Source organism: Salarias fasciatus, chromosome 3, assembly GCF_902148845.1.
Source record: "Salarias fasciatus chromosome 3, fSalaFa1.1, whole genome shotgun sequence".
Lineage (NCBI taxonomy): Eukaryota > Metazoa > Chordata > Actinopteri > Blenniiformes > Blenniidae > Salarias > Salarias fasciatus.
The window spans coordinates 6469306-6491488 of NC_043747.1; the positions used below are offsets into that span (position 1 = coordinate 6469306).

General features: G+C 42.3%; 1 protein-coding gene across 1 annotated transcript; it reads left to right on the forward strand.

The window, feature by feature from the left end:
* The first annotated feature begins 314 nt into the window (after positions 1 to 314).
* LOC115385834 (C-C motif chemokine 3-like 1) lies at positions 315 to 1084 on the forward strand. Its single transcript, XM_030087903.1, has 3 exons — positions 315 to 474; positions 551 to 662; positions 754 to 1084. Exons 1-3 carry the CDS (start codon positions 405 to 407, stop codon positions 848 to 850), a joined length of 279 nt encoding a protein of 92 aa, XP_029943763.1. The 5' UTR covers positions 315 to 404; the 3' UTR covers positions 851 to 1084.
* The last annotated feature ends 21099 nt before the right edge of the window (positions 1085 to 22183 follow it).

Sequence of the window (22183 nt, forward strand, 5' to 3'; positions counted from 1 at the left end):
AAGCAATATGATTCTTATCAACTGAGGAGTTAATCAGACAAAATAAATGCTGATTAACGCCAAACCCGTCGAAGTCTGAGAAAAGCCGGCGCGGCGCGTCACGCCGACTCTTCATGTCTGATGAACGTGTCGGCGGCTGCAGACGCTGCTGCTGCTGCCGCCTTTGAGGTAACCGCAGGTGTATTTCCTCTCGCATCCAGCGAGCCCAGTGGAAAGTTCCTGTCACAGAAACGCCTTCGAACCCCCCACCGTTTCAAACCACAACCCCCCCCCTCTGCTTTCACCCCACCGACACTTTTGATCTTGATAAACTCTCCACCGCACCGCCTCTGCTGCCAGAAGCTCGCCTTCATCTTCACGAGTGTTGATCCTCAACTGGAGTCCAGAAGAAACATCAGGCGACCATGAAGACGACCGCCGCCCTCCTGCTGTGCCTGCTGGCAGCGACTCTGTTCACCACTGTCCTCTGCACCGGTAAGACCATTTTGGATCTTCTCTATTTGTTCGACGTTCCTCGTCCTGACCCGACGCTTTCTTCTGTCATGTTTAGCTGGAACCGGTCCTGATAACTGCTGCTTCATTCACCGCTCCAGACGGATTTCCAAGAAGTACATCGCTTCGTATTTCATGACAGACAGTCGCTGCCCGAAGACTTCCGCCATGTAAGAACTGCACACTCATTTCAGGACTGTTTCTAGATTCTGCTTCTTTATGTGTTTGTCAGATTAATAATTGTGCTCCTCTCTTCCACAGTTTCATAACAAAAGAAAAGTCGAAGGAAGTCTGTGTGGATCCCAGTGAGAAATGGGTCCAGAACATCATGAACGCTTTGGACAAGGACTCTTTTTAGACCTTGAGACCCGTCTCCTACCTGGTCCGATGTGCTGTCTTGCTTTTAGAGGTCACAGTAAAACTCTTCAGATGATTTCAGTCCTTATATAAATGTGCAATTCTGCTTTTGGTGTAATCCGGGATTTTATTTTGAAGTTAAAAAAAAAAAAATAAATAAAGTTAATGTGTTTGTATTGAGTGTTGTGAAACCTTTTGCATTATTATGCTACAGAATAAACATGTTTTAAAGGCATTTTTTGTCTAATTTTTTTTTTTTTTTTTTTTTCACTTTTACCAATTCTGACTCACTGTTCTTCAGTGTAATTATGTGAATTCTAGAAAGTCCTGCCTGGTTGGAAACAACTTGCAGAAATGACAGTGGTGCAATATCAGATTAAAAGAAAACCTTAAAAACATCTGCATTGCATCTGTGCAGAAATAGAGAAGAGCAGTTCTCTTATATTCTCTTTTGATTGGGTTTGACAGTACAGAAACTCCTGAATGAAGGAAACGGGAGAAGAAACAATTTGTTTAAAAAGACAAATAATGAAACTAGTAAAATCAGGAAGATGAAATGGATTTTTTTTTTAATTGAGGCTTTTTTGTGTTTTTTTTAAAGTGACTCAAAGCAGAGGGGAAAATATTAAAAACATTAATTTGCATTTGTGTAGAAATCAAAACGCATTAAAAAAATCTTTAGTGTGTTTTGAAGGAGCATGCAGTACAGAAACCGTTCAATGAGGCAGAAGAGAGTAGAAGTTTTAAAAGATGAACAATGAAACCAGATGAGTGAAATCTACAAGATGAAAGAGAATCTTTTTTTTAATTATTATTTTGTGAGTTATTTTGTGTTTTATAAAGCTGAGGGAAAGAAAAGCTGAACTTCAGAAAAGATGGAAAGATGTACGACAGTAGAAACTGTCGAACTCTGTCATCTCATAAAGTCTGCATGTGCTCCAATTCAATCCTCCGGTAGTACGACAGGGTGAGTTGTCGCACCGTTTTACAGCTGATGGCGAAGTTGAATCATAATCACAATTTGTCTCCTCGCTGGTTGGATTCTCAGTCGTACGCAGCCCTGATTGAAGACCGAAAGTTGGCAAATAACAATGAATGTGAACCGACAGAAAAGCCTCGGTCACTATAAATAAAGTCAATTTTCAGGTATTTATAAGATTGAAACATATATAGATGTAATAGATTTTAAATGTGCCTTTTCCAGTTTGTTTAGTTATATTTAACAACAGTTTAACCTTTAATTCCTCTTAAACCAGGAGTGTGAAACATAAGGCCCATGGACCAATACCGGCCTGCAAGAGGCTCCAATTTGGAGATATCCTTCAGATATACTTTTAATCGTTTCAACCATTTCTTTGTAAATGAACGTCATTTTTCAAAATGTTACTGTGCAAACAAAAAACTTTTCTGAAATGATAAAAAATCAAACCTGTGTTTTTTCTTGAAACGTTGTGTAAATGGGATCGGAGACTATCTTTATTTTGAAATTATAGCAAAACGAGGATAGAAAGACAAAAGTGTGTGTGTGTGTGTGTGTGTGTGTGTGTGTGTGTGTGTGTGTGTGTGTGTGTGTGTGTGTGTGTGTGTGTGTGTGTGTGTGTGTGTGTGTTCTTGTACTTACTCACTGGTAAGGACCAGAATTAGTTTTTAACTAACAGAGTGAGGACATTTGTGCTGGGCCTCACTTTTCAATAGACCTTTTTTGACCTTTTTGAGGGTTAAGACTGGATTTTTGGTTTTGGATTACGATTAGGTTTAGGGTATGTTAGGGTTAGGCATTTATTTTTGATGGTTAGGGTTAGGGGCAAGGAAATGCATTATGTCAATGTGTGTCCTCACAATGATATCAGTACAAACGTGTGTGTGTGTGTGTGTGTGTGTGTGTGTGTGTGTTTGACTGCATTAGACAGACACAAACAAATACAAATGATATATTTTCTTATTTCAACAACAACAACAAAAACTCTAAATTATTGAGTAGTTCAATATTTTCTTCTCAACATTGTTGGCTCTGCAACATTACTATGTGCCCTGGTGGCCATTTTAGTGGATCTAGATGGCGCTAGAGAGCACATTTTGGCTGTGAAGGGGTTTACTTTTTGATTTGTATGAATGTTTTTTTTTCTTTTTAGCTGGACATGATGTGTGTGTTAAATTTGTTGAGTTTTTTAGCAAGTTCAGGTGGTCAAATTTGGGTCCCAAGACGTGAATGGAAAATTTAAAAAAAAAAAAAAAAAAAAAAAAAAAAAAAATATATATATACATATATATATATATATATATATATATATATATATATATATACACATATACACATATACAGTAGATGAAGAAAAAAGACCTTGACCTTCTGGACTCGGTCCTGAATAAATAAACCATCACATCATCTTTAATTGTCCTGCCATTAGCTATGTTAAGGACTGGAGCATGGGGAGGAACTGGGGTGTCCTTAAGTGCACTTGCAACCAGGGCATTCGAGGTCAGAGGTCAATGATCGACTTGTTGTCGTGTCATGTGACCTCTGACTTAATTTCTTGGACAATCTGGTGAAGAGAGGGGCAGAGCTGTCGACCGATCACCACCTGGTGGTGAGTTGGATTCGCTGGCGGAGGAGGAAACCGGACAGACTCGGCAGACCCAAACGTGTTGTGAGGGTCTGCTGGGAACGTCTGGTGGAACCCTCTGTCAGCAGGGTTTTCAACTCCCACCTCCGGGAGAGCTTCTTCCGTATCCTGAGGCAGGCTAGGGGCATTGGGTCTGAGTGGACCATGTTCTCCACCTCCATTGTTGAAGCAGCTGCCCGGAGCTGTGGTCGTAAGGTCTCCGGTGCCTGTCGTGGCGGCAACCCCCGAACCCGGTGGTGGACACCGGAGGTCAGGGCTGCCGTCAAGCTGAAGAAGGAGTCCTACCGAGTTTTGTTGACTTGTGGGATTCCAGAAGCAGCTGACAGCTACTGGCAGGCCAAGCGAACTGCAGGCTGAGTAGTTGTGGAGGCAAAAACTGGGGTCTGGGAGGAGTTCGGGGAGGCCATGGAGGAGGACTATCGATCGGCCTCGAAGAAATTCTTGCAAACCATCCCTCGCCTCAGGAGGGGAAAGCAGGTCTCCGCCAACACTGTTTACAGTGGAGGTGGGGAGCTGCTGACCTCAACTGGGGATATTGTAGGACGGTGGAAGGAATACTTCGAGGCTCTCCTCAGTCCCGTTGCCACGTCTTCTGTGGAGGAAGCAGAGACTGAGGTCTCAGAGGTGGACTCGTCCATCACCTAAGCTGAAATCACCAAGCTCCTCAGTGGCAAGGCACCGGGGGTGGAAAAGATTCGCTTTATAACCTTAAAGAAGTCATATTACGCAAAATTCATTTTAATGAAATGAAATGAAAAAATGGTGGATTAAGGAGGCCATAGAGATCAGGAAGCAGGCGAATAGCATCTTTTCTGACAGTTTGCTGCTCATATCCAAGGATTGATCTGGTCCCTTTCAGACCTGGATACTGTGCTCCTGCAGCGAATTTCTCCTGGACCTGGTTGCTTGACAAGGTTCAGTATCTTGTTGGAACATTGAGTTCTGACCTCGATAGAGCAGTCCACATGCAGGAGTAAGCATGTGGGTTTGGAGAATGGCACAATACTTGGCAAAGCTCAGTGTGCCATCACAGGCAGTGAGACGATCAAACACCAGCAGCTCCCATCATCTGCAAACCATGATACTACCTCCTCATCCTGTCTTCCAAGATGCTGGTGCATCTGTATTTCTGCAGAATACACCTCTGTAAAACTGTAGGTGCAGCTCTTAGGTCTATCATAACGAGTTGTATTTGCAGCTTTTTAATAACTCTAGGTCAAACAGTCATGTTGCATTGCTCTGTTTGCCTCGGTGTCCCTTTGGACTTGTTGATCAAACAAAAATGTGATCGTTGACCAGGTGAAAACTCTCTAAATCCTTTCAGATGTGAGAGTTAAAGACATTTGATTCCAGACTTAACTAGCACGATGCGCTGGGCTGTCAGAGTCGGTGTGGTCCTCCTGGTGCTCGCTCTGTCCACGGCACACTCTTTACCAGGTGAGACAAACCGTCTAGATCTCTGGACTTCTGCTGCTGGGATGGATTACACAGAAATTTAGAACGAAAGCAACAAATTCAACTCAAACCCAACGGATGTTTCGTGAAACAGCAGCAGAGCTGCTCGTCACTGTAGGCGATGATTCTAGTAATGCAAAAAAGCTAACAGTGTTCACAGTGAGAGACAGCAGCTCTGCAGCGACTGGATGAAACGTCTCCTCACATCCTGATGCATCACTTCACTGTTCCTTCTTCAGATTCGGGTGGGCGTTTTTTCTGCTGCTTCACACTGATCTCCGAACCGATACCTGAAGAACATATCATTGATTATTATACGACTCATTCCAGTTGTCCTCGGCATGCATATGTGTGAGTGCTGAAAACCGTTAATTTCATGACTTTTGGACTCCTGATTCTTCTACTGACATCTGCTTTTCCTCCTTTTCCCACTAAGGTTTGTTACTACAAGTTTTGTAAACCTCTGCGTGGATCCGAACCAACCCTGGGTCATCAGCATCAAGAACAATCTGGACAAGAAAAACTCACCACCTTAAAGTCTGAGTGAATTTCCTCATCTGTTTTCTGGTTTGTCCAAGTTGTAGCTTTCAGCAGGAGTCTGAATTTAACCCTCAAATTGAAGTGTATCATTAAATGGGTGTTCAGATGCCACATTCAGACCAGTTTAAACTTTGAGGGTAAGATGACAGCACGATGATCATTAAATGGCCACGACTCCAAACATTTAACTGCAATGATGTATGCATGAATTCATTTGCACAAAACCTGTGAAATTAAAGAAATAAACACATTTTAAATGTCTGCCTCCTCCAATAATGTTTTGTTTTTTTCTGAAGCGCAGAGTCTTGAACATGTGCACTCCACTTAGATGTGCAAATAGATTAGCAACAGTGACCATGGAGGATTCAGGAGTGTTTATCAAAATGTACAATTAGAACAGAGTCATCAGCATACGTGAAGACTCACAGACAACTTCTTCCAATCCCAGTCTGGAGATGCATAATAACAGTCCAATTGTGTTGATAAGAACAAAAACCTCAAACTGTGGTATAAGAGAGAGAAGAAACGGTACACAGTGTATATAGGAGAGGATTCAAGCACCACAAATCAAGGTTCGGCCTGCATGTGAACCCAAAAGAGCACTAACCACTGTGCCTAATGCCAATGCCACTTACTAGTTTTGATTCAACAATACAAACAGTGCAGTTTTGTTTGTGGTGGTGCTTCAGGAGAACAGAGTCCGGGGCCCTTTCTTGACGGCCGTCCAGCCTCTGTGTGACTGAAGTCTGGTCCGCATTGCCAGCTGTGAGCTGGACCGGCTCCCGGTGCATTTTGGACTCCCGTCAGTGCCGCTCTTTGCTTGTTTACCATTTTTATTGGCAAAATTTCTCGGTGCAGCCAGGGGCCGGAGGGTTTCTGGCTTTGGGAATCAGGAATAGATTACCAAAGGTAATGATTACTGAGGGAAATTTAGAGATAAATGAAATTATTAATGGGAGAAAATGTTATTTACTAACTAATACCTGCAGATTACTGGTTGTGGACAACTGGAGTAATAGATTACTTAAAGAAAGAAACCTCAGTCATTTAAGTGAGGTTAAAATTGTTAATTGGAGTATATAGTCATTTACTGATTAACAATTGTGAATTATAAGGTCCCCCACGCTGTATAATGTAGCATGTCTCAGACCTGGTGAAACAGTGAAAATTACCAATTCAAAAGGAGTATTTCCTCCCCAAAACTGACTCGGATCTACATTAGGAACAGCAGCTTGTCCCGCTGTTTAAATCAGAGGAGCCGGATTGGTTTCAGTTCAGGATCCACATCCAGAACTCTTAAAGGTGGAATACAACATTTTGATTTCCAGGTGGATCACCTAAATAATTGGTGGGTCTGTTTGTCAATCATTCTGACGAGCTGCTTTCGTAAGGCGCTTCTCCGTGCTTGCGCCCAATCAGCTTCTCCCTTTTGCGCATGCGCATTCAGAGTGTTTATGTAGCCGGTGAGCTTCTGAGCTCGTACTTACCGATGTCGAGTCTGACATAATGAAACTGTAGCTGTTTCGGAAAAAAAAGCTTTATTTATGAGCGAGGCCGATCGCAGAAACTGTACAGAGCCGTGCACGCCGGAGAAGAGGAGATCGCGCTCGGACACTTCCGCGTTTCCTGGGAGAAGCAGGAGAGCCGGGCGGATGGTCTGGCGCATGCGCGTTGTTCAAAAAGTGAGTAACAGACGTGGGGCTTCGTTTTTTCGAGAAAATGTTGTATTCCACCTTTAAAGGTATAATGGACGATTTTCTTGAAAAAGTTGAATCCAAACATCTGTTTCTCGCTTTTTGAAAAACACGCATGTAACCCTGTTAATTTTTGCCCCATGCAAAAGTTTTGAGTTGTATTTTTGTTTATAGTTAATCTTTCATGATGTTCCAGAAATGTATGATCTTTGTGTACTAGATATGCGCACTTCTCTTGTCCACCACTGTGGGGCAGTGCATTATAATTTGTTCTTCTTCGTGGGTCCTCCATCTTGGATGGGCTGCAGAGAACTTGTGAGAACTTGGACGGAGCTGAATGAAAACGAAACGTTTTTACTGATTTTGGCTCAGAAAGAAAAGAAATCCTTAAGGACTGAGAGTTTGAAACGTGGGAGAACCCAGTTGTTGAGAAGATCTCTCTTGGTGAGTTGTTTTTGTGAACATGCTCTGTATTTGTTAAACTAACCTCAACATGAGACTGAATATGCATGTTTCACCATTTCAGTGGATAAGAAAAACAGTCTGTCTACCACCAGCGGATGTTGCCCAAAAGGTACATTTTGTTTATTTTGCCTGATTTCATTGTGTAAATTGTGAATTCATATGCAAATATGTGTATTTTGGACATGGATATTCATCTTTTGTTGTTGTTTTACACAGTTCAATACATTTTTGTTACAACACATATGTATTTGTTTGAATTAAGATTTCATTTATTTCAGATTGCAGAGAAATTGATTATTAAGGTAAAAATACGATGGTTAGTTATAAATTAAGGTTAAATTTCTGCACATTCTGTGCAGACTGTTTTTTTTTTAAGGGCTCTTCTGAACCCTGTTCCCCGGCACCCGGCCTCTCTGTGCTGGACCCTGGTCGGCTGTTCCTGAGGCCGGATTCTGCTCTTCATCTGGTGCCTGGTTCCACCGTCCGAGTCTCCTCTCATCAGCGCTGCGACGGTCCTATCAGGTTTTTGCAATGGACGCTTAAGTGTTGAGGGATGACCGGTCAAGATAGACTTTTATGAGTGCACTCAAGGTTACATTTATTTCTTTTCTTTCCTGAGATCTCAGTGTTTTTTGGGGGGGGATTTGTAATACCTTTGTTTCCTATTTTTGTGTGATTTAACTGATAATAGAATCAAAAGAAAGGAAGAATACATATTTCATTTTAAAATTCAATTTGTTGTCCTGTGCCTCATTTGGAGTGGAGTCTATGCATCATATTACTTTATGATAGCCGACACAACCAGCCTCCTCATTGAACCTAGATTTCGATAGCCCTATATATAGATATTCAGACTGCTTATCAATAGCACTACCACTATAGGGTTACGCGCACAGACCTGCCAACCTTGGTTAAATTTTTTGAGTACCACTTGCCGGAGCAGTTGTCGACTGGGGGCGGGGGGGGGTGGCTGTCAGTTTTAAGTTCTCATGTGGTTCTTTAATTTATTTATTGGCAAAGATTAAACAGATGTTTTTCTGATACACATTACATTGCGGCTGACCGTGCACGTTGTCCCCAGAAAACAGCTTCAAAATGCTGCTACATGTCCTTTAACTAAGCATTTTTTGCTGTGTGTGTGCGCATGCGTGCGCGTGTGTGTTCCATTACTAAAACCTTTATAAAGCCGTGAATACGGTGTTTCAAATGAACTGGTGTCCTTGTTACCTGGTGACTGACTTCCTTTAGCATTTCCTGCTGCTGCTGCTAGTAGCCGCAGATGTTGAAATCAGACTCATAAAAGGTCTGACACGACTTTTTGTCTGGTTTTTAACATCTATCAGCAACAAGGGACGTGAAAGAAGCCCAGTCGCCAGTTAAAAGGGACTCAGTTATTCCAAAACACCGGCTCCGCTCCGGTTTCGCGACACTCCTCCTCCGCTAGTTAGCTGCTGCGTTCAGGTGACTGGAACTGCTGCGGAAAAGTGAAACTCGGTCGTTAACACGAAAGCAGCGGTGACAGCTGAACTCAGGAGACACTCAGGAGACACGTGAAGGAAGCGAGGACAATTTGCACAAAGGAACGACTCTCAGACAGCTGTGAACCGGCTCTCGTCGTTCACTTGAAAGAGCCGTTCAAACGTTCATTGAACGTCGCAGCACTACGAGGGTAGCACATGTGTTTCCTCCCGGTTCCAGAGCTGCGGCGCACCAGCCTAATTTACCGGTATTTTTTTTCAGCGTGACAAATACAATGTGTGCCGTGAATGTGTGACAACACACCGAAATGCGTGACACTTCAGAGCCCTGCTGCTGCATCGTGTTGTCAGACATGAGAACGTCCACGGTCCACATTTATAACAGCGCTCACAGACGTCTGCAGCTTTTTGCGTAGTTTAATGAGGCGGAGCGTACCAGCGTGTTTTGATGTCAAATTGCGTACCTGCTACGCAAAATGCGTACAGGTTGGCAGGTCTGCGCGCATGCGCCAGACCATCCTACCTGCTCTGCTGCTCCTTCGAGCGCGCTTTGACGGCGTGACGCAAGCATTTCTTCAGCGTGATTGACATGTCGGAGGACCAATAGTTGATGCTATCATCACGCCATTCATTGGCTAAAACATCGTCCATTATACCTTTAAGTTTCAAATAAAGGGTAGATTTTTGTAGAAAAATTCATCCTGATTTTTGCTCTAATTTCAAAATAAAGATAATTTTGAATCCTGTTTCCACGACGTTTCAAGTGAAAACATTGTTTTTGTGTTTGTCTCTAAAGAGTTTGGTGTGCTCAAAGCAACATTTTGAAAATAATGGTTATTTGCATGGAGATGGTAGAAATTATGAAAATGCTATATGCAGGCCAGATTGGAGCCTCTTGAGTGCTGGTTTTGGTCCAAGGGCCTTATGTTTGACACTTTTTGTTTAGACAGAATTACAGGTCTTATACTACATCAGGAAACTGCTGTTAAATAATAATAATAATAATAAATTTTATTTATAACGCACTTTTCACTTGATTACAAGTCTCAGAGTGCTACAGACAAAAGAATAAGATAAAATACAGTACATCAGTCAACAAGAGAAAAAAAAAAAAAAAAAAAGATAAAAAATCACTGCCTAGCAGTAGGCTTTTCTAAAAAGATGGGTTTATATTAGTAAACTGACTGAAGAAGGAAATTTCCAGCAGCTTTAAAATCTATTACACATACAGATGTTTGCGACTTTTAATACCTGAGAATTGACGTTTTTATTCATGGTGACTGAGGCTATTGTTTTGGTGCTCATTCATCTGTATGTCATTTCTCTACCTCCTGTGTCATTTCAGGGCTGCGTTTGACTAAACGTCTGGTTTTATGTACCACTTTGGGGATGACGATACGATGAATCACTGCAGAAGCAGAAAGGAGCAACAATGTGATTTTGTTTAAAGTTCAACAGCAGCTGTAAAACGGTGCGACGTCTCACTCTGCTGGATTACCTGAGGATTTAACCGGAGCGCATGCAGACTTTATATCAGTTTCTATTGACGTAGGTCTTTCCATCTCTTCTGAAGTTCAGCTTTTTTTCCCTCTACTTTGAGTCAGAGGCTCTAAAAAACAGAACAAAAAATATCTTGTCTGAAATTATGTATCGAAGCAAGTGTTAAAAAGAAATCATCCATTTCACCTTCCTGATTTGACTACTCTCGTGTCATTATTTGTCTTTTTCTTTTAACAAATTTTCTTCTCCTCTTTGCCTCATTCAAGAGGCTCTGAACTGTCTGCTCTTTCACACTCCAGAGAGAAGATTAAAAAACCTGCTCTTTCTTACTTCAACACAAATGCAGTGTAAATTTTTTTCATGCTGCTTTTTGTTTTTCAGCGTTTGCACCATTGTCATTTCTGCAAGTTTGTTCAAGCGATGATGAAAAAACCTCAACAAAAAGACAAAAGATGTCTTCAAAAGAAGCTTGTTCTTTAGGGTAATAATACTGTGGCTTTGTGTCACTCAACACAAACACTCACATGATTTTTTTTTTTCAACTTCTCAACAAAATGTTAGATTAAACCAAAATCAGACTTTAAATGAGGGCTGAAATCATCTGAAGCGTTTCACTGTGTGATATCTGGAAGCAGGACAGCACATCGGAGCAAGGGACCGGTCTTAAAAGACTTTTCGTCCAAAGGGACCTTGATGTTCTGGAGATTCTTCTTCACCTTCCTTTTTTAATCAAACTGAAAAAGCGCGGCACAAAAAGCAGACTCTAGAAACACTCGTGAAATGAATTTGCAGCTCTTGCGTGATGGAAGGCGTCGGGCAGCAACTTTCCATCATGAAACGAGCTGATGAACTTCTTAGAAATCCTTCGCGGGCGGTGGATGAAGCAGCAGGTATCAGGATTGGTTCCACCTACACATCAGGTGAGGACGAGGAACAGTGAAGAAATCCATGATCCAGAGAGGAGTGATTGTTTCAGAGGACTGTGGTGAACAGCTGTCATGAGGCAGAGCAGGACTCCGCTTACAGTTACACAGACTGAAAAACCCTCAGTGGGCTAAATTACTTTTGACAAACTGGTTTTTCAGGTATGTGAACAGTATTTGTTTAATTTTCTGACAGTTCTTTACCTCCACTCCATGTATTTAAACACAAAGACGCAGTTTCTCCTCCAGACATTGGTCAAACTGGCTCCATAATTGAGTGACGTACCAACACCGACAGGGGAAGTCACACACTGAGGCGGTTCAGGTTGTGACACAGAGAAAAACCAACATAAATGAACTTCCTGTGTATGAAATCTGGAGGCGTTCAAGGCAGTTTCATCACGTGTGGTCACAGACAGAATGAGGTGTTGTGGATCACTGAAATTACTGGTATGTACTCTACCAGTGTTGCTGTGAAGGACTTGACTCATTTATTGACACTGCATGGAGGTGTAGTGGTTAGCACTCAAAGTGAAGGTCGACGGTTTGAGTTCGGGCCTCTCTGTATGAAGTTTGCATGATCATCCTGTGCGTATAAGTTTTTTGTTTTCTTTTTTCCACAATCTAAAAACATGTGTTTGAAGTTAACTGGTGGTGTTGAGTTTGTCCCTTTGAGGTTTATTCTGTGGTGGCCTGATCTGTCCAGGCTATAACCAACCTCCTCCAATAGGTAGTCTCACTGGGATCTCTCCTGATGGTTTTTGTTGCTCATATCTGAGGATTGATCTGGTGCCTTCAAGACCTGGATACTGTGCTCCAGCAGCCAACTTCTCCTGCGCCTGGATGTAAGGTGAGGGTCAGTATCTTGCTAGAAAATTGGGTTTTGACCTCGATGGAGCAGTGCACATGCAGGAGGGAGCATGTGGGTTTGGAGAATGGCACAATACTTGGCAAAGCTCAGTGTGCCATCACAGGCAGTGAGACGATCCAACACCAGCAGCTCTCTCATCGTCTCCAAACCATGATCCTGTCTTCCAAGATGTTGGTTCATCTGTGTTTTTGCAGAATGATTCCAACTGCTGAAGAACTCGTTCCACCACTGTAGAACTTCAGTTGCGGCTCTTAGATCTGTCATGACTAGTTTTGTTTGTAGCTCTTTAATACCCACAGCAGAGCTTTCAAATGGGGTTGAACAGTCACTTTGTGTCGCTCCGTTTGCCTCGGTGTCCCTTTGGACTTATTGATCAAACATAAATGTGACCGTTGACCAGGTGAAAACTCTCTAACTCCCCTCAGATGTGAGATTTACAGACATTTGATTCCAGACCAGCACAATGCGCTGGGCTGTCAGAGTCGGTGTGGTCCTCCTGCTGCTCGCTCTGTCCACGGCACGCCCTTTACCAGGTGAGACAAGCCTTCTACATCTCTGGACTTCTGCTGCTGGGATGGATTAAACACAGGGAGAGTTAAAACGAAAGCAACAAGTTCAACTCAAAACCAAACAGGAGTTTAGTGAAACAGCAACAGAGCTGCTCGTCACTGTAGATGATGATGCTAGTAATGCTAAAGCTACCAGCTGGCAGAATGAGACGGACAGTGAGAGACAGCAGCTCTGCAGCCACTGGATGAAACGTCTCCACACATCCTGATGCATCACTTCGCTGTTTCTTCTTCAGATTCGGACGTACCTAATTTTTGCTGCTTCACATTAATCTCTGAACCGATACCTGAAGAACACATCGTTGCATATTACAGGACTGATTCCAGATGCCGTCGGTATGCAGACGTGTGAGTGCTGAAAACTGGTAATTTCATGCCTGTTGGACTCTGGATTCATCTGCTGACGTCTGCTTTTCCGCCTTTTCCCACTAAGGTTTGTTACTGTACGTTCTGTCAACGTCTGTGTGGATCCGAACCAGCCCTGGGCCATCGGCATCAAGAACAATCTGGACAAGAAAAAGTCACCACCTTAAAGTCTGGGTGAATTTCCTTATCTGATTTCTGGTTGGTCCAAGTTGTAGCTTTCAGCAGGAGTCTGAATTTAACCCTCAAATTGAACTGTATCATTAAATGGGGTGTTCAGGGGCCACATTCAGTCCAGTTTACACCTTGAAGGTAAGATGACAGCACGATGATCATTAAATGGCCATGACTCCAAATATTTGTTTAATAGCAAGGGTGCATTGCTGGGATTCACTTCCACAAAACCTGTCAAATTAAAAAATAAACATATTTTAAATGTCTGCTATCTCCAGTAATGCTTCGTGGTGCAAACATAAAGTATAACAAGAAACCTGCAACTTTTCTGAAGCGCAGAGTCCTGAGCATGTGCACTACAGAAGTGCAAGTAGATCAACAACAGTAATAGTGGAGGATTCAGGCGTGTTTGTGCTGCTCACTTCTTTGAGTTTATTAAAATGTACAATTAGTACTGTCTGCAGCGGTGGGGTTTGGGGGTGGGGGCGGCGGTTGTGGGTGGCGGGGGGTCCTGGATGTGGGGTTCGGTGTTCCCTCGCCTTCCGGGGGTTCTCCCACATCACATGACGGTTGGATGACGTGGGAATGTGAGTGTGTTTGGGGTAGGGTTGACTTTGTGTGTGTGTGTGTGTGTGTGTGTGTGTGTGTGCGTTCTTGTATTTCTATCCTTGTCGGGGCCAAATGTCCCCACAAGGATAGCAAAACGTGGAACGACGTGCCTTGTGGGGACATTTTTCCGGTCCTAAGTAGGAGAAACAGTGTTTTCTTGACCATGTTGTTGTTACTGAAAAAAGTAAAAGTGCAAAAACATTTCTTTAGGGTTAGGCTTTGTTGTGGTGTGGGTTAGGGTTAGGGTAAGGGTCAGGGTTAGGGGCTAGACATGAATGGGAGTCAATGGACGGTCCCCACAAGGATGGAAATACAAGACTGTGTGTGTGTGTGTGTGTGTGTGTGTGTATGTGTGTGTGTCTCAGCGTGAGTGAGTGGGTGTAAGTGTTGGATGGGGGTGGGGGGGAGTGAGGTGGGAGAGGACAGGGTGGGAGGGCTGGACGGGGGGGTGGGGTAGTGATCCCCTGGATCTCGGGGTGCGTGGCCGGAGCGCTGGGGGGGTGCTGGCCTGGGGTGGGTAGCCGCCCATGTGGGCCGGTTCTCCCGGGTGGGTCATGGCCCTCCGCCTGTGTGGGGGTTCGGCTCTTGGGCTCTTGGGCCTTGGGCTCTCGGCTCTGCCCGCCCCGGGTGTCCGGCGCCCGGGGTGGACCGGCTCCTGCCACGGTCGTGGGCCGGTTGGGACCGCCGGGGTCCCCGGCCGGGGGCTTTCCTCTGCCCCACTTCTTGGATCCGGGCTCTGTGATGACCGCCGGCTGTCTGGGCTCTGAGGGCCTCTCTGGCCTGCTTCTGGCCTTCTCAGGGGTCAGAGGTCATATATGCATGATCACTATCACTATCATATTTTCATAATCACGCTCATTTTTAATCACTCTTCACATACTCGGTTACCTTGTCTTCTTGTGGTGGTTAGAATAATGGTGATCTGTAGGAGCCCTCTCTTGATGCACGCCCTGAGTTTACTACTAGTTACTACTAGTTACTAGTCTGTTCACTACTATGGTTCATCAGGGGGGAAAAAGAAAAAAAAAATTATATAAATGTATGGTTCTGTCGGTTTTTGTGTTGGTAGTCGGCTCTGTTTTGGTGTTGTCTAGATTGGGGTTTGGGATGGTTCTTGGTTGCGTGTGGTGCGTTGACAACAGTGTTTTGCATTTTTTGTGAATTTGTACATAGGTTGCCCCCCCCCCCCGTTCTCCCTCTCATTATTCTTCTCTCTTTTCTGTCTCTCGCTCTCTGAGCGTTTCCGTCCCGGTCCTGTCCGGCAACCATGCCGGACGCCAGCTTTAAATAAAGGCAGCAGCAGGAGAAGATTCGCTCTCGTCCTGCTGCTAACATTAAAATCTGTTCAGATAGTAAAAGGCTACAATCATACAATATTGCACGCCCCAGCTGCTGAACAGGACAAGGGAAAAAAAATAAAAAATACAATTAGGACAGAGTCATCAGCATACGTGACAACTCATGGACTATTTCTTCCAGTCCCTGTCTGGAGATGCTTAATGACAATCCAGTTCTGTAGATTCAATTCAATTCAGCTTTATTTATAAAGTGCCAGTTACAGCATAATCATTTCTAGACACTTTTACAGAGAAAACCATGCAAACAGATCCACATGTGCAAGAAGAGGCCGTGGCAAGAAAAAACTCCTTTTTTTAATTTTTTCCCCCACTTTATTTTTACATTTTATGGCATATAATGGTTACAGACATTAGAACTCACTATACACTACAATGCCAATATAGAAAACAGACAGAAAACAAAAAGAAAAAAGAAGAAAAAAAGAGAACAGAAACAAAAAAACACACTAAAACCTACCCAACAACATTATAACAAAAATATCAAGTCAAAAAGTCAAAATATATGTATCTTCTTAAATATATACCTATGACAAAAAAACAAAAAAAACAAAAAAACAAAAAAACAAAAAAAAAAGAGAGGGGGGGGGGGGGGGGGGGGAGATGCCCGGGGCGATGAATGTTAAAACTTAAGGAAGACTGAATTTGGATATATGAATACCTGCAGCACAGTGTGTAATCAGTCTGGTACAAAAGGAAAGTCCATTTTTCTAAGTGCAGCAAAAAATGGATTCCACGTTTTAGAAAAATCATCGAGAGAGTCTCTAACAATGAAGCGAATTTTCTCTAATTTAAGAAAATATAGAAGATCTCGGAGCCAGTGAACATAAGAAGGGGGTGTTAAAGATTTCCATTTCATTAATAATACTCGACGAGCAAGCAACGACATGAATGCCACTGAGGATTTTTGGGTTGTTGACAAATTTAAAGAAGAGGGTACTACGCCAAACAGGGCAATAAAAGGATTTGGCTGAACGAACTTACCAACTACCTCTGACATTATTCCAAAAATGTTATTCCAGTAATTATGAAGTTGTGGACAGAGCCAGAAGGTGTGTATTAAATTTGCAATTGGATGTTGGCATCTGTCACATTTTGGAGAAATATTTGGATACATTTTTGCCAAGCGGGCTTTAGTAAAGTATATTCGGTGCAGAAGTTTACATTGAATAAGGCTATGTTTGGCGCAAATGGAGGATTTATGAACCAACAACAACATTTGTGACCAGAGTTCATCAGATATGACTTCCCCTAAATCTTCTTCCAAAGAGCTCGAATAGTGTCTGTTGCCTGCAGATTTACAGAAGTAATCGGATTATAGGTGATAGAAATTGTACCTTTCAATGTAAAAGTAGGTTGGAAAAATACATCAAAAGGTGTATTTCCTGGAGCATTTGGGAAAGTCGAAAACATATTACGGACACAGTTCCGAACCTGCAGGTAACAAAAGAAATGGTTGTGGGGTAAATCAAATTTATCAACGAGTTGTTGAAAGGAAGCGAATACATCATCTATGAATAAATCCCTAAAAAATTTGATACCCCTTCTTGACCATAAAGTGTATGCCGAGTCTATGAGAGAGGGTGGGAATACATGGTTAAAAGAAAGAGGGTCATACAAAGAGAAAGACTGTAGGCCCAGACATCGCCTAAACTGAAGCCAAATTTTCATAGATGATTTAACTATTTTATTTTCGGTATAAGGGAAAACTAAAAAACTGGTAGGAGAATGAAGCAAAGCGGACAATGAAACTGGTTTAACTGAGTTAGTCTCCATAATAAGCCAAGAGGGAGGGTTTACAGGGTCAAATTGGAGCCAATATTTGAATACTCTGAGATTACAAGCCCAGTAATAATATTTAAAGTTTGGTAGAGCCATCCCTTCAAGTTTCTTAGATTTTTGCAAGTACTGAATCCGCAAACGAGGAGCCTTTTTATCCCATAGAAATTCACAGATGATAATATCAAGCTTTTTGAAGAAAGACTGTACGAGGAAGATAGGGATGCATTGAAACAGATACAAGAAACGGGGGAGAATGTTCATTTTGATACAAATGATGCGGGCAACTAGAGAGAGTCCCAGGATAGACCAGCGATTTAAATCTTCTTTAGTACGCAACAATAAGAGAAAAATTTGCTACAAAAAGATCCTCAAATTTAGAGGTGACTTCAATTCCTAAGTGACTAAAACTATTTTGGACAATTTTAAATGGCAAGGTATGCAAAGGAAATGCACGAGCCGAGCCATTAATGGAAAAAAATTCACTTTTATTGAGATTTAATTTGTACCCTGACAATTGTCCAAATTCTTTGAGTGTCTCAAGAGCAGCCGGAATGGAGGAATTTGGATTAGAAATATACAGAAGTAGATCATCTGCATATAACGAAATTTTGTTTTCTATACCATTTCTAGTTATACCGCTAATTTCTGTATTGGATCTAAGAGCTATTGCAAGAGGCTCTATCGCCAACGCAAACAACAAGGGGCTCAGAGGGCAGCTCTGCCTTGTGGAACGATGAAGACGAAAATATGAAGACTGTATATTATTAATCCTAATAGATGCATGTGGGTCTGAATAAAGCAACTGAATCCATGAGAGGAATTTTTCACCAAAACCAAATTTTCTAATTGTATAAAATAAATACGGCCATTCTACCCTATCAAATGCCTTCTCGGCATCTAAAGATATTAGGGCTTCCTGGGTATTTGCAGGGGTAGAGCTGTATACACCATTAAAGAGTCGTCTTATATTAGAGAAGGAATGTCTGTTTCGAATGAAACCGGTTTGGTCAGGACTGACATCAGATGGAAGGACAGATTCTAACCGTAGTGCTATTGCCTTGGACAACAGTTTAAAATCAAAGTTCAATAAACTAATGGGACGATAAGAAGAACACAGTTGTGGGTCTTTACCTTTCTTTGCTAGAATACTAATTAAAGCTTGATTGAGTGTCTGAGGCAAGTGGCCAAGTAAAAAGGATTCCATATATACATCCAAAAGCAATGGTGAGATCTTATTCCAAAATGTTTTATAAAACTCACAAGGGTACCCATCTGGACCTGGGCACTTGCCTCCTTGAAGAGACTTAACAGCATCAGTAAGTTCCATTATTGTGAGAGGCCTCTCAAGATGATTAGCAACTGCCGGATCAATTAGAGGAATATCCAATTTTGCGAAAAACGTATCGAAATCAGACATTGATGGGGTACATTCTGAAGAGTACAAGGAAGAATAAAAGTTTTCAAATGCCAAGTTAATCTCAACTGGATCACAAGTAACGGTCTGCGACAGTTTAATTTGAGAAATTTGGCGTGATGCTGATTTTTGTCGAATTTGATGTGCCAGAAGTTTGCCAGCTTTGTCTCCATTCTCATAAAACTGGGCACCTGACTGAAGCAGTAACTCACTCGTATGTTGTGTCATTAAAATATCAAACTCAGACTGTAGCACAAGTCGTTCCTTGTATAAATTTGGATTTGGAGAAATAGCATACAAACTATCTAATTGTGAGATACGACATGTTAACTCAAAAAGTTTATCTTTTTTAATTTTGTTTTCATACGATCATAAGAGATGATTTCCCCTCTAATGTAAGCCTTTAGTGTTTCCCACAACAATGATGCCGAGATATCAGGTCCCTTATTATTGGATAAAAAAAAGTCAATCTGCTGTTCTACAAAAGAAACGAAATTTTCATTCGATAAAAGACGGGTGTTTAACCGCCACAATGGCTGACGAGCAGATTGTGATTCAAATTTAATATTCACAGAAACTGGGGCATGATCAGAGAGAACTAAAGCCTCATACCTACAATCTGTCAAAGCGGGCAAGAATCTATTATCAACTCCTTTTTTTAAAGGACGAACCTTTGCAGAACCAGGCTCAGAGGTGGCAGCTTTCTGCTATTCTGGTAGGAGTGAGGTGATAGAGAGAGAAAGATAAGACAGACAGGTACATTTCTTGTATAAACAGAGAGTACACAGACTACAAGAGAAATAATGGTCAATGGCATATAGTTATGAAATGTTGCATGAAAGAAAGGAGAGAAGTGAAGCAAAACTGGGAGCCGGTTCCACATGGTAGGAACCTCGGGTTAAGTAAACTGTCTGCACCCTTGAGTCCAGGTTGTCTCTGTAGATCAATAGATCAGCCGCGATTGATGTTCTGTTAGAAAGTAGATAAGAACACAAACCTCAAACTGTGGTAAAACATTTGAACAGAAGGTGGTTTGAGAGGCTGTTTTCAGATTTCCATCTTGTATATATGTATGTATGTACATGTATGTCTGGACGAAACGGCAGATACTGTATATAGGAGAGGATTCAAGCTTCACACATCAAGGTTTGGCCTGAATGTGGTCCCACAACAGCGCTAACCACTGTGCCTAATGCTAATGCTCGTTGTCAGTTTTGAGTCAATAATGCAAACAATGTGGTTTCCGTCCTGGTAATGGAACACTGGACCAGCTCCACACCCTCCATAGGGTGCTCAGGGGCTCATGGGAGTTCGCCTCACCAGTCATGTGTGATATGTGGATTTGGAGAAGGCGTTGACCCCATCCTTTGTGGTATCTTCTTTAGTTTCTTCTCTCGGATGAGTTTGAGTCTGTTGCTGTTTTTGGATCCTGTCTGTGTACCTGTGCGGTCTGCTTACCTGGATGTGTGAACTCTGCTGTGGACTCTGATTTCGTCCTGGATTGCCCCTGCCTGTTTTGGTCACCTTAATAAAATCTGCTTTTGACTCAGAGAGGGCTTCAGTCTGCTTCTGGGTTCACCTTGCTCCATGACAGCCTTAAAATCTTGAATATTACCATAAAATATATGTGGAAAAATCTTTTTTGTGTTTCTAAAGGTATGACTTCTTGACAGACACAAACTAATACTTTATTATTAGTATTTTGTTGGGTGTGTGTTTACCAAACAAAACTAAAGTATTGTGGTGATCTCTACGAGCGGCGGAGACGGAGAAGGAGACTCAGCTGGCTCTTTGGTTTTCACAAGCTTCAAGATTTTTTTGTTATAACAACCAACCTTGAGCGCACTGGCACCCTCCCCAGAGGCGCGCAGGCCAGGTCCCTCCCCCTGAGGTCTCCCTGACCCACGGTGTGCACACAAACGAAAATGAAACAACACAAAATGGTGGCAAACACATAACAACAATGAACATAACCCCCACATAATAAAAGGAAACATAAATGAACCCAAAATACACACATAAACTGGCTCAAACGGCTCAAATAGTCCCGCTTCCCATGAGCCTTTGCGGCTCCAACTCAGTCAGCAAGGCAGCGGTCCTCTACCGCCACCTAGCAACCCCCTCACGGTCGCTACAGTATTGTGAGAATTAATATTGTAGCGTCGAGCAGTGACTTGAGGAAGGAGAAAAGCCTAACGACTTCTCTCAGTTACCAGGGCTTTTATTTTGAAAATCACACCGGCAACACACACACAACGGTGACTCGCAGGCCCCGGGTCATCTCCCCAGCAACCCCCCCAGCTCACATAAATAAACACAAACTAGCACAAATGAATGCTGGAACACAAGAGCTGAGCTAAACAGCATCACTAATCATAAAGGGAACAATAATGAACACGAATAACACGCAAATGACCCCAAACATAAACCCCTCCCAGCATGCCCCGTGGCATGTGAAGAGCCACAGCGAGCCCCCCTGGTCGCTGCAAAATGTCACTTCTCAACATTTCAGCATCAAAGACAACAAGTAACAGGAACAAATAATTTGTTTAACTCTTAGCAAGAAAAAAAAAATAAATAAATAAATAAAATAAAGCATCAGATCCTCTAATGAATATTCAGTTATCCTGCTGTTCACCTTCTTATGGACTGGAACAAGGGGAGGATTAAGACCTGGGGTCTGCAGGCAGTGAACAAGCAGTAAATTGCAGCGGGTCGACCCTCAAGTTGCAATGGGAAAGGGGCATTATTGATCAAGGGGAAATTGTTTTTAGGGTGTATTGAGTATGACTACCTGTTAAACTTGTTACTGTAATTCAAGTCCTCAATCAAACCTATCACTAAGTTATTAAAAAGCTATAAAACATCCCCTCTTTTTCATTAGCTGGGTCATGAATCAGCAGCAAACCCAATGGCAGACTCCACGACAGTGATAAAAGTTCAAAGAATGTATTGTGTGGGATAAACCTTGGGCCAGCAGTGCTTGGTTTGAATGACTGCTTTTAAAATCTGAAAGGGAATGATCAAAGCCAACCAAGTAAAATTCATATTTCACTGATTGTGAGACATCATTTCTAAGAGAGGTGGATTGGCTTAGCTATGTAAGTTAAACTTCTGTAACGAGCATTTTTAATTCTTCATTGCTGGAATACGCCAAGTCATCCAATGTGTTTTATTTTCCCAGCACACCTGGCACATGTCACTACGGGAAAGGTTTAAAGCAGAATGTGCTCCACTTGTCAGTGATTGTGAAATCGTAAAGGTGAAAGAAATACTTGGTCAAAAAAAGTCCAAACTTAGCAATTGATTGAAAAGTTTGTGTCAAATGATTAAGACGATGCAAAAACGTACCAGTGTTGAAAGGCACCGTGCTTGATGATGAGAGGGAAAAAGTTCACAATCAACATGCTGTAGCTTCAGAAAAAAAAAAGAAATTATGAGGGATTATAAAACAAGTTCAAGTCACGACTGTGCAAATCAGGTTTGATGAATAATGGAACATACCGTGTGGCTTGTCT

Bases quoted from the DNA above. Each gene is read 5' to 3' on its own strand.
- LOC115385834 (XM_030087903.1), top strand. From the start codon at position 405: ATGAAGACGACCGCCGCCCTCCTGCTGTGCCTGCTGGCAGCGACTCTG. The intron at 475-550 runs GTAAGACCATTT...TGTCATGTTTAG, and splicing joins CACCACTGTCCTCTGCACCG to CTGGAACCGGTCCTGATAAC. The intron at 663-753 runs GTAAGAACTGCA...TCTCTTCCACAG, and splicing joins TGCCCGAAGACTTCCGCCAT to TTTCATAACAAAAGAAAAGT.